The following is a 13,193-nucleotide window of genomic DNA, read 5'->3' as shown; positions in this document are numbered from 1 at the left end:
CGCATCCGAGGTAAAGCTTCCCAGGTTTGTGCTGGATTTACACCTGGGGCGTTCACACCACATGAGGCTCCGTCCTTCCACGTGACTTTGTTGTTCATCCAGTCATCCCTGGAAGGCAGTTCCACGATATAGTGTTTAACAGAGATTAATTGTGGAATAATCTGATCAGGTAGCATGCCTAATATGTGGTCTCGCAGAACTGAGTCCTCTAAAGTCCTAAGCGTTTGCGACATCCAGTTACATGAACCCCCCTGGGCGATTGCCCTCAGCATGCTTGCCTTTGGTGTGCTCTTGTAGTAAGTAGTACGCGCCACTAAGGCTAATCTATCGAGCTTACTTAGACTTTACTCACGTAAAACTTTTCTGAGTGTTATAAAACGCGCACTTGACTTTTGCACTTTTTGCATGTGAAATGACTATAAAAACGAAATCAATGTTTATGCTAAGCTTTTACTCAGCTATGTTCTACGTAAGTAAAGCAGTAAGTCTAAGTAAGCTCTATATATAGCTATAGGCACTACAACTGCGCTCGTCACCTTGAGACATAAGATGATAAGTCACATGACGTGCGTGCTTTTTTTAAATAAATGTATCGTATCAACCTGGTAATACTGAATAATGAAATTTATATCAATGTTTATATCTATTTTTTTATTATTCATTTATTGCATGCGCCAGTTATGAGCATGTCGGTGACGCAAACCCATAAGATTTTCCCCTACTTCCAATGCGGCTTCAGAAGTTATCAGTTATCATCACTTATACCACATTATCGAAGCAACAAATGTATGTATTAGTACAAGAACTCCTTGACTATTGCCTATAATAAGGGTGAGTACACATCAAGTTAAATTGAGAACGATTAACGTTGATGCGCAACATGACACTCGACAAGCAACTTATTAATAACAGCAGCTCACCTTATCCGCTCAGTGTTAATTAAACTCAAACAATTTCCTTTTATCATCTTAAAAATAAGGGGTTCTAGAATGACAAATTCTTATGATGAGGGTGATTAATTAACAAGGAAAATTCATGATTTAATTTTGTTATGAACAATACAGCAAATTTTTATTACTGAATTTAAATTTTCATGCAAACAGACGATACAGTTTTATAAAATCTCATGTAGGTTTGTATTTGATTACTGTTTTGCATCGGTTACTCTTGTCAGAGTGGTGAAGGTTGCTAAGATGATGCGTCGTTGGTCTTCTTAGTTTTGGGTCGCACTGCTTCCCGCGTGATACTCTTCCAGTTTTGGTGGTTTGTAGCATAGCGGGAGCACTGCATGACTGTTGTCTGGGTCACTGCTTTGATTAGATCCCAGATCGCGTAGGTGAGCGTACTCTAGTTCTTTTCCCCTCCACCTGGCCCAGCACTACCAACCGATCAATCAATCCTTCATTTCTGGAGATGTGACCAAAGAACTTCACAATTATCTTCAGTTCTTTCAAGATGGAATTGTGGTTCATAATATTGTCCAAGGGATTTTCAGGAGGCATCAATTTTGCGGCGGTGTTGCACTCTATTGGAATTATTTCTAGTTTAGTTCGTTAAACGATATTTCAGTTCACTTAACGTTTGTGTCAATTGGACGATTATTGCTCCCAAAAAAGAACTGTTCAATCTCTCGATCGGATATTTTGCAGAGCTAGTATTAATTGCAAGTTGTAAAAATATGTTTTGGATTTATTATATACAAATTGTTGATTGATTTTTATGAATATTCGCCATTAGAACAATATATTTAAATAGTACAATCACGCCGATACTTTTAGGGATCTTTTAAAAGTATTCCGAAATTAATTCAACTCTTAACCCTCACTGAGATCTATATCACCGTCACTCTATCCGCGATGACAAATAACTCAAATAAACTACAGGACAGTAGCGTCGCTTTTATCGCGTCAAACGTAAAAAGTCAAAGACGCCGCCCGAACAATCGCTACGAGTCGCGACCAACATTAATCAGAAGCCAGCGAGGGTTGAAGACACTTAATCAAAGTATCACAATATGACGACTATAATAGGTACATGAATATTTATAAGGGAATTAGGCGCGCTCGAGACGCGACGGTTCATTTTAAACGGTGTGGCCTCGCCCTAATAATTGTTTGCAAGGAGTCCGCTTTCTTTTTTGTCCTATTGTGCGACGTATTTAGTGAAGGTTGTAAGAAATGTGTACAATAAGAGGAGGAATACTACTTAAGGCGATGTGATCATTTCAGCATCTATTTTTAATATTAATAACAATATGTTTGGTATGTACTGTAAGGTCTTTTTTTAAGGAAGAGAGGACTAACGAGCGTACGGATCTAACATTATCCACACTATATATATTGTGGATTTAACATTTACAGGGAGGATTTTTAACATATTATGTCCAGTTAGGTGGCGGTTTTTTTATGCCTTAATACAGTAATGTGTAAGCCTTTATGGAAAAGGAGGACAAACGAGCGTACGGGTGTCCTGGTGTTGAGTGATCACCGCCACCCACATTCTCTTGCAATATCAGAGGAATCACAAGAGCGTTACCGGCCCTTCTATAACACGTAGGATTAAAGAATAATAAAACATTAAACCTTCTGTCTTCTTTATTTTGTTCAGTTGCTATATATTAAATTTTAGGCCACAGGCTGACTGTTCTGCCTTCAATCCATGACCTGTCTCCCGATTGTTTATTATTCTTTCATTAACTCCTCGGATACATTATCCCTCTGGACCTTACATCGATGACGTCACATCGTCGCTTTGTTACGGTGTGCAAAACAAGCATCACTATGATATTATTATTAATAAATAAACAACGATTTATTATTTCAGTAGATTGATGTAAAGGTGTTGTGTTGTGATGCTGACCATTGTTATTCTAATGACGAATAATCAATGAACGATTCTGGGTTGAGTAAAAAAAAGTATTTATATTTCTGGTACAAGTATAATATATATATGCAAGCCTGTTACACAAATCTCAATGGGGAATATTTGAACCTTACTTGTGATTCCAACCACCTAGAAACACTAGCTCAACGATTTTAATCCTATTGTGGTTGCTAAGGATTAAAATTTCCAACACCTTCTTTGTGCTTTATATATAATACTAGCTGACCCAGCAAACGTTGTATGGCCGATATTAAAATCGCGATACAAAAGTAACTGTTGATCGTAGATGGGTGAAAATTTGAAGTTGTATGTATTTTTTAATGATGACACGTAATCAAAGAAAAAAAAAATGTAAAAAATTAAAAAAAAAATCGTGTGGACACCCTTAACATTTAGGGGGATGAAAAATAGATGTTGTCCGATTCTCAGACCTACCCAATATGCACTCAAAATTTCATGAGAATCGTTCAAGCCGTTTCGGAGGAGTTCAAAGTTTAACACCATGACACGAGAATTTTATATATTAGAGAAGATTATTGCAATCATTATGACTGTCACAAAAACTTCACAATGTCAGATCTCACAAATTAATATCTCCTTTGTTAGTTTTACACACATTATCTTGCCCCAAACTACGCAACGATATATTTAATAGGATATACATATTGAAACATCCATGAATCGGACACAAACATCCAAATTCATCATATAAATGTTTGCCTATCAGGATTCGAACCCGGGACTGACTGAATAGGCTGGGTCACTAACCACCAAGCTATATAATCTGCTAAAAAGCCGCAGATATTATCATTATTGGTCCTTCTACCGCCTTAAGTTATACATGAAATAATAAGGTACCGTCTGCAGACGTTTTAAAAACATAAATGCTAATAGATTTCAATCTGTGCAAATCAGTTTGGACAATAATTGAGTTGAATTGATTGTACTTGTGGTTGGTACCAATTAGTGAAATATAGAGTCAATTCCTACTACGTCTCTCTCTTTTTTTATTGTAAATAGGGACGAGATGATAAGGACGTTCAGCTGATGGTAATTGGTACGCCCTGCCCACTATAATGCAGTGCCGATCAGTCTTCTTGTAAAACGAAAAAATTCTGAACGGCACTACAATTGCGCTAGTCACCTTGAGACATAAGATGTAAAGTCTAATTATTCCAGTAATCAGACCAAAAGCACAGTAATGCTTACACATTACTGCTTCACGGCAGAATAATGCGCCGTTGTGATCCATGATCTAACCGGGGCATCCAGTGCAACGGAGCCCCCCACTGATGTATGAATATTGTTAAATTCGGCTCTTTTTTCATTTTATATTAATTTATTTTCTATTAATTAGCTTTTGTGATAAATATTATATCAATTACATAAAATATAACCTCAGCAATCTATTAAACAATTAGTTAATATAATAAAGATATTAGTCCGCAGGTAAGATGCCTATGAAGATGGATGAAGATGGCAACGTTACCTCTTTGTATGGCCAAACTTATTCTGTGATAGAAGTGCGTGCCAGACCTTGGGTCACCTTTTTAATCAGAGGGCCTACCTAAAATTTGTACCATGAAGTGCCTTTTTCTGAATGGCGTTTAGAGCGCCTTTGAAGAATGAACGAAATAAAATTGCGTTTCGAAACCTAAAATGATACGATTTTAGCGGTTTTTTTGCGTAGAAAATACTAAAAATACATTTAAAAATTGCGCAATTGCGTCAAATTATAAACCACTAAGCCTTTTTTATACTTATTAAATAATAGTAATATAAATAAATATAGTTCTTTGAATTACAAATTAAATGTTTGCTTATGTGTTTTCGTAAAAATAACGAGTTATGAACGCACCTCCATTGATGTTTGATTTGACAGAACCACAGAGTACATTTTTTTTAATTCGTTCTTGCGAACAGGCTATAGCCCGGGCCCTTACTGCCTCGTCCATAGTATTTTCATTTTTGGTATGTATTTTCAGTATTTTGGTTTACAAAAAAGTCCTATTCTCATCTCAACTTTAACCAAAAAAATTTTCTTTTACAATACATTTCCCGCCCATTACAACGGCAACATGAAAGCTTTTGTCTTTTTGATTTACAAAGCATCTTTAAATTTAATATTTCATCTTCTTTATATGCATATAATTATTTTGTGGGTACGTGTGTTGACAGTGAACTCCTCCTAAACAGCTGCACCGATTTGAATGAAATTTTTGTGTGTGTTCAAGTGGATTCGAGGATGGTTTATTCACAATTGAACTACCTCCTAAACGGCTGGACCGATTTTGATGATTTTTTTCTGTGTTCCAGTGAATTTGATTATGGTTTACATTCTTAATTCTGTCCATATATAAATCTCTTGTGCAGGCTGGACCGATTTTCCAAATTTAAGACGTGTGTACAGGACGTCTGTCGGGTCCACTAGGTCACTTTCTTTTTCATTTTGACAGTCAAAGATACCATGTGATATATATAATGAAACATTAACTTTAAGGATGCTTTCTTCAACTAGCGGATAGTCGTTGAAAAGTTATTTTATTCAACTTTGTATAGCTAGGTCAAAAACCAATCGTGGCATCATTCATTGCGATGTTCGCCAGCCCAATCATCACCCAAGAATCACATTCCAACCCACACCACTTACGTTTTTTACCCTTCTTATACAACTGTTGCATAAAATACTATAATTTATTGTTAAACTGGTAATCCCTATCAATTTCCTGCAATATATCTCAAACAACCAAACTATACAATGAAATTCCTTGCGCGGTGTTCTTCAGCCGGAAGACCAGAAAACGTCCACTGCTGTACAAAGGCTTCCCTAAACATCTCCATGATGATCAGTCCTCCGCTGCCCTCATCCAACGTATTCCGGCAATCTTGACCAGATCATCAGTCCATCTTGTAGGAGACCTACTATTACGTCTTTCGGTACGTGGTAGTTTTTTTTATCAATGTAAGAGAAATTACAAGAACATGAGAAGGCATAAAAGGCATTTATTTGAAAATTGATTCCATCAGAATTATTTTTGATGTCATTTTTAATAAATTAGATACCGCTTCGGAAACAAACGGCGTTCTGAGAAAGAAGAAATGGCGCCAGAAACTCTCCCAGCACTCTTTTTTTGTGCCCTACAATAAAATATACAATATAGTACGGTTACTGTATGAATTTTTGTAAGAATTGTTCATTGTGTGAATGTTACAATTAACTTTCCTACCAAGTGAAGCTATTTAAAACATTAAAAAAAATGTCATCAGACACTGGCTTATTTTTTAATCACACAACCTAAACAAACATTTTCAATCGCGAACGAAAACGAATTAGTATTACAAATGACCAAATCCCATTTTAAATGTCCTTTGGTCATCCGATCCTGGGATCAACTGCATAATCCCTGGATTAAGGCTGAGAGGTACAAGTTAACTTCATTTATATCCAGCTAAATGAAATTGAACCAAAAGCATGTCTATATAGAGTTGATATTAGCTTGAAAAGGGGAAGTATTTGGGAAATTTTTCGCCAGGAAATTGGTACCAATATGAAAGCATTTCTGTGTAAGATTATGATATTAAAAAGCTTAGTACATTTATAGTTTCGATATTTATTATGATTTGGGTCGAATTGAGGTCTGGGAAATGACTTATAGTTTATGAAATGTAGTATTTTCACCGTATAGATTGTATTTTAAAGTAAATGCGGGATTTAAAAGTTTTCTTCTAACATCAAACAAAAAATATATAGGATTATATTATATAGATTCTTTATTTAGTGTTTCCAATGTTTTTTATGTGTCGTAAATTAATCTTACAAAAACATAGAAATCTTAATGATAATGAATACAAATTAATCATACCAATCTAAATTTACGTAAATAAATAAAGTCTGTAAAAAAGATTATTAAAAAAATTATGTTAAATCGTGATTTGAAATATTTTTCATGTTGTACGTATTGTAGATTTTCTTTCGTGAACCTTTCTTTAATTTTGAAGAGTTTAAAGTGATTTTTTGAAGTGAAAACTTCTTGGACACGTTGGACACTTTTTGGTATGGGAAAATCTTATGGGTTCGCGTCACCGACATGCTCATGACTGGAGTATGCGAAAAATAAATAAGAAAAAACACCACCACATGACACCAGGACATTATTTATATGGGTGAAATCTCGGGAGTTCGCGTCATCGAAATGCTTATATCAGTATATATGTAGCTATACAGCTGACGTATTGTGCAACATTAGCGCTGTGTATATCTTATAAGAGAAATTGAATGTGTGAATGGATTTAATGAAAAGTTCAATGTGTACTTATATTGTGCATTATTAAAAAATTTTTTCATTACGGTGTTCAGAAAAGGTAATGACCTGCTGCTGAACAATTATTGTAAATTGTTTAATTGTAAAAGTATTAACTGATTCTAATATTATTAATAACTTTTTTACCATCACAGTTGCTAGTAAAATTAACATTATTCTATTTCACTCATATTCATACATATATAATTGTTTTTTGTATCTATTAATAACATAAAACACACGTACCTACATATAATATGTACATATAACTCACACAATTTCTTCGACCCTAGTAATGAGAACCCAATCCAAGCCAATCAAACTCAACTTCCATATAAGAAAACTCAAGTCCACACTTTAAAAGTCAAATATTTCGATTAAACAAACAACAAACTAATGGAATCAAAGATTTCTTATTAAGACTACATAAATTACTCCGCCCCTTAATTGGAATCGCTGAGCATATTTTCGTGAGACGCAGGAAAAAGAATTTATGCAAAACAATCGCTGCCGACAAATTAAAAGTGCTAGAGAAAAAAGTATAAATTAATGCACCCGGTTTTAATTATGTCGTTTGTTAGACATAATGTGGATACGCCTTACTGACTCAGATAAAAAGGCATAAAAGGCATTTATTTTCTCAAAATTTATTCCTTTACAATTATTTTTGATGTCATTTATAATATACTAGACATTACTACCGCTTCGGAAATAAATGGCGTTTTGAGAGAGAAGAAGCGGCGAAACTCTCCCAGTATTTTTTTTTGCGTTTTATTTAATCAAGTATACAATATTGTACTGTCATTGCTATTGCTATAAAATAGTAATAATCTAGTCGCAGGATGTCGAATCACTTAGATATTCAGACGTGAAGTAGTAGGATTTACGACAGAGTCATTTTTTAACATAAAATTTAAATTTATTTATAGATAATGCCTGAACACTGGGTAATTTATAATCTTACACGAAAGTAGATAATTTTTTAATAACAAAGCTCATATTATTCATCTGATCTGAGCGGCGGAATACATTAATCTCCAGTTGAATCGTACGCTATTTAATCGTACAGTTCCACAAATACCATAAAAAGGTGTAATTAAAAGGTAGCTATCACATATAATATTGCGTTCGTAAAACGTAATATTTTATATCATGTATTTGTAATTAAAGCCCAATTAAATTATTTAAATAAGAAATATTTAGATTTGATACTATAGGATGTGGATCCCAATCTAATGGAACATAAATTACAATTATGAAAATAATGCCTATATGTTCTTCTATAATGGCAAAATAATTATTGATACTGTGAAGTTATTAATATATATTCAATAAAACACTACCAAACAAAATTTTTATATATGCAAAGGTAAAAAACGTTACACATAGATCTACTTTTTTTGCAGCAAAAAAATCTATTCTATTTATGATTCATCTCTCATAGTATAATAAATAGCACAGTCTAAAATTACATATAAAATCCAAATCTGCAAGCAGCCAATTTCATTTTGACGTGATCCATTATTAATTTTTCTCTCTAATAAGAAATAAAGTAAATAAACGGCTATATAAGAGTGAAGACCGTCAATAAAAAAATTATTTCAAGCTTGTTTCTGTTTAGATTACTAATCTAGAAATTTGTCTTTAAGTAAAAACCGCATAGATAGAGCCTCTTGTTTGATAGACAATGTTTGACGAAAGGCCAGGTCTATTACTTTAGTGTACATGACAAGCTACGCCTTACACTCGCAATTTGTATGTCACTTTGTATTAGTGTCAATACGTTGCTAAAAATAGAGTTAAAAATTCGCTGCCATGTTCTCCGACATGCTCACAGCACAATCACAATCTGTCTAGTCGTATAATTGATCTAAGATAAAACATAACGGCATATCCGCACTAATCATTCATTATCATGCAGTCTCTAATTTTATAAGGGGAGAGTGTTATAATCGACGCAATAAATTACATATTTTCTATCGCTAATTACAGTTAGTAATAGTATTCTATCACCTCCCCACAATATTTTAACTACTGGGGTAAACTGAGGCCTTAGGAAGGCACAGTTTTCACATTTGCAAACAGCGTTTTGCTGGCATATTGGAATTTATAACTTAAACAATCTGAAATACAATAGAAAATAACACTTATAATATACAGAAGGTGAACAATGTACCCTGAATAAATCGAACCCGCAACCCAATTGATAAATAGGCAGACATGTATACTGCTAGACCAACGGGATAAGAATGCAATAAAAATTATGAATAGTATCTTCCAATACAACTCCAATGCGAATAATAACTCGAGATCTTTGCTCTATGCAAATTCGCAATTTGATTAAAACAATAACAATAAAACAGCTGAATCGAATAAGGTATCGATACATCGAGCATTGAGTCGATTCGATCTCCCGATTATTGTCCCTTACTCGGCATACAGTAATTACTCGCTCCTATTGTAATGAGATTTATCTTCAATAAAATGTTTGGGATGATAAACAGTAATAAAGGCTACATAGTTTTAGCTTGCATATAAAAATAACGACTACTGTTATGAATTTTAAGCAGAGAGAAGTTTTAGTTTTGTCAATATCTGGCAAAAATGGTTGCTGGTCTTTATCTTATAATTGCCATACTTCAGACACACTAGCCCAAATGAACCATATTACGCATAGCCTGTAGTATGGGTGCAACGATATATTTCAAAGAAGTTTTCGGAACCCTCCCCGTGGTAAATGCGGTAGAAGACACATAATGAAGGGACGTCTTTATGCAACGCCAAGTGAAGCCGTTCACAGAGCACCATCTGGTCTAGATCGCCGGAATATGTTGGTTGAGGGCAGCGCAGGACCGATCGTCTTGGAAATTTTTGGGGGAGGCCTTTGCCCAGCAGTGGACGTCTTCCAGCTTATGATGATGATAATAGTTGCAGGCGGTGGCTTGTAGTGAAGTACTGTCTCGCCTTACTGAGTACGTCTAGCTTTTTAGAGGTCACTTTAGCATTCTCTAGATGTATCCCCTTGTTCATAATAGTCTGCTAACTTAAAGAATTGCTAATTATCACGCTGTCTTCTTCTATTGACCTAAGTCAGAATGAGAAAAAGCACTCCTAAGCGGCTGTTTAAAGTTAGCGGACCATTATGAATAAGGGGGCTAGTATTTAGTATATTGAAATGTACTTCTTATTAGTTGGAAACTATTTCAATGATGTTCCGAAATATTACACTTGATGCATTGGAATTATTCAAAATTTCGTCTTCTAAGTGTAGTGATTTCATATTATAATTTCAAATAATGTGCAATATTAAATCACGAATTTCTTACCCAATTTGAACCTAAAGTACTAATTTAGCGGTTTCGCTCCGTGAGAACGAATTCAAAATTAGCATTTTTAAACGAGATTAGCGGATGGCGGTTTCTGCTTGTTTAGCATCTGATCCCAATTTTATCGAGATTGCTTTTCAATAACATATAATGTTATCTCTTGTTATATAATGTTATCTATTGGGTATACAAATAACTAGCGATAGAGAAATTATACTAAGAAAAAGTAAAGATCGGCATTGATACTTCGAGTGATTTTTATTTCTGTATTCACCTGAAATAAAGTCTAAATTAGTTTTTACATGCTATTTCTAGCTTCAACTGTATGTATGGTTGTTTGTAACCGTCCCATTCAGGATCGATTTTGACCCACTTTAAACGGCCAGATTTCGTTAAAACTTCGTAGATTTATCGAGGACAACTAGAACTAAGATTTATGTTAATTTATATAACATTTTCTTCATCTATCGTCGTTAAGGCAGGAATTGATGTTAATTTTAAATTTCAACCATTATCTTTACAACTAAAGCGTGTTTTTTAGTTTTTATAAATTTTTTTATTATATAACCTTTTTTTATTTTAAACAGGGTATTTAATTCGATGGTTTAGTACTACAAAATAAATAAATTATACTTATTTAAAAACAACTACTTAAACAAATACGCTTTATAAAGTACAATGCAACTTTTACATGTTATGGTGAGTTCGTTCTGAAGTTCTAAGTGAACTGTATAACGCTATTTTTATCTTAATATTTAAAAAAAATGTACGTTATCAATTTCATGTTTAACTTGATTGCTTTACTGCGAAATAGGTTCTTGACAAGTCCGTTGTCTTTTACAAAATATTATTCCAACTCCGTTATAATAACAGCATAGAATTTGTTTGATAGTCACAATAAAAAAAGACTGCACTTACCGACTATTGACTGATGTAGAATTAGCGCCATCTACCGATGGCTTTCTGAAACAATAGTTATTCGTTAAATTAACATGTTGTTATACTAAAGTTTTTAAATGGGATTGGATTATACACGATCGTACGCGTCATCAACAGTAGAGTTGTGTAGTGATCATCTCGGCTCATACACTTGCAACACCAGAGGGATGACAGAAACGTTACCACATTTACAAAGCGCATCAAATTGGAAATATATTTTTTTATGGAAAAGGAGGACACCTTGTGTTAAGTGATCACCGCCGCCCACACTCTCGTGTAACACCAGAGGAATCACAAGAGCGTTGTCGGCCGTCGTATCGTCCCGGAAATCACCACACAAAGAAGCCCATTCCACAGCTTTACGTATTTTAAGTACGTGGGAGAAAGCTCCTTGACACCTGTGGAGTACCGCCATACATCCAGATGGGGTGGGGATGATTTCCTATTTTGTGGCGAGCTGTGCGAAGGTAGAATTCGGCGGCAGGAATCAGGTGAAATATCTTGATAAATTATATATTAATTGTAGAACAAAGTTTTTTAATGAGAAAAAGTGACGAGTCGAACGTTGTGTATCTGTTGGTGGAAGAGTGATACGCACTTCTTCTTTTATGATTCTTGATGAAACCCAAAAATCCAAGCGGCACCGCGATTGGCATGGACAGCCGTAGATATTATATAAATAAGATGCTAAGTCTAATACCCCAGAAATTTCATTAGCCAACGCCACTCTTCAAAGCGAAATACTAAAATGCTTGCACATTACTGTATTAAGACAGGACAAGTTGCCACTTTGTTAACCTAGCAAGTTGCCACTTTGTTTAACCTAGCATGTATCTTTTTCTGAGAAGTTTTCCATTGATAAATATCCAATCCACACCAACTAGACGAATAAAGATGAAAGATGACGCCACACATATAATAGATAGTGTGGATGATATTTTAGTTATTTAATTATTGTGCATAGAACTTGCATCACGAATAACGTATTGAGACGCTTCTGGAATAAGGAACTTCATGGCGTGTGCTGTTTGAATTTGACGGCAGAAATCTTGTTTGAGCTTGAATTCATTAATTGACTGTCAAGATTAAACGCCTCATGCGACAATCCCATATTTTTGCTTGAAAACAAAGTGTGTTCAATCCACACCACTAGATGAAATCGGCACTCATCTCTTAGATTGTGTGGCTATTATTTTAGTTTGTGGTGCCTAGTGTGCCATTTGAATTCAGCGGCAGTAATCCGGGGGGTTTCATTGTTATTAATTATCTTAGCTAGCAAATCCGTTAGGCAAAAATCGCAATCTGGAAACGCATTGGTAAAACAAATTACCTACAAAGTGTGTTCAATCCATACCATCTAGATGAAATTGTCACACATCTGGTCATCTGGATGGTGTGGATGACACTTTAGTTTGTGCTGTCTGGTGTGCTCTTTGAATTTGGCTGCAGAAATCTGAGGGGCGATTTTTAAAGTCAAGCGCTTGTATGTCGAGATTAATTGTGTCACACTGCAATTTGTCACGATTACTTTCACTTGAAGTGACTCTAAAAATCGCACATCTTGAAAAGAAATTACAAAGTGTGTTCCATCTAGATGAAAACGCCACACATCTAGATGGTGTGGATTATATTTTATCTTGTGGCGTCTGGTGTGATGTTATAATTTGACAATTCTTTGTATAAGAAATCGCTCAATGAAATGATGCGATTACAAATTACAAAAAATATGTATTCTTTTAATAGT

At 34.6% G+C, this 13,193-nt stretch overlaps 1 protein-coding gene across 5 annotated transcripts in view; it reads right to left on the bottom strand.

Annotated features, from left to right (window-relative positions):
• LOC126971673 (protein trachealess) overlaps window positions 1–13,193 on the bottom strand; it is a 271,027-nt gene that overhangs the window by 164,411 nt on the left and 93,423 nt on the right. For 4 of the 5 annotated variants that reach the window (XM_050818066.1, XM_050818080.1, XM_050818074.1 and 1 more), the window contains exon 4: window positions 11,429–11,473. In XM_050818066.1, coding sequence (XP_050674023.1) covers window positions 11,429–11,473 — 45 coding nt within the window. The remainder of the gene's footprint in view (window positions 1–11,428; window positions 11,474–13,193) is intronic. The other variant, XM_050818089.1, reaches the window with a different exon arrangement.

The sequence above is a fragment of the Leptidea sinapis genome, chromosome 2, assembly GCF_905404315.1.
Source record: "Leptidea sinapis chromosome 2, ilLepSina1.1, whole genome shotgun sequence".
Taxonomy (NCBI): Eukaryota; Metazoa; Arthropoda; class Insecta; order Lepidoptera; family Pieridae; genus Leptidea; species Leptidea sinapis.
The sequence above is the reverse complement of the archived record's forward strand: the minus strand, read 5'-3'. Positions and strand labels throughout refer to the sequence as shown.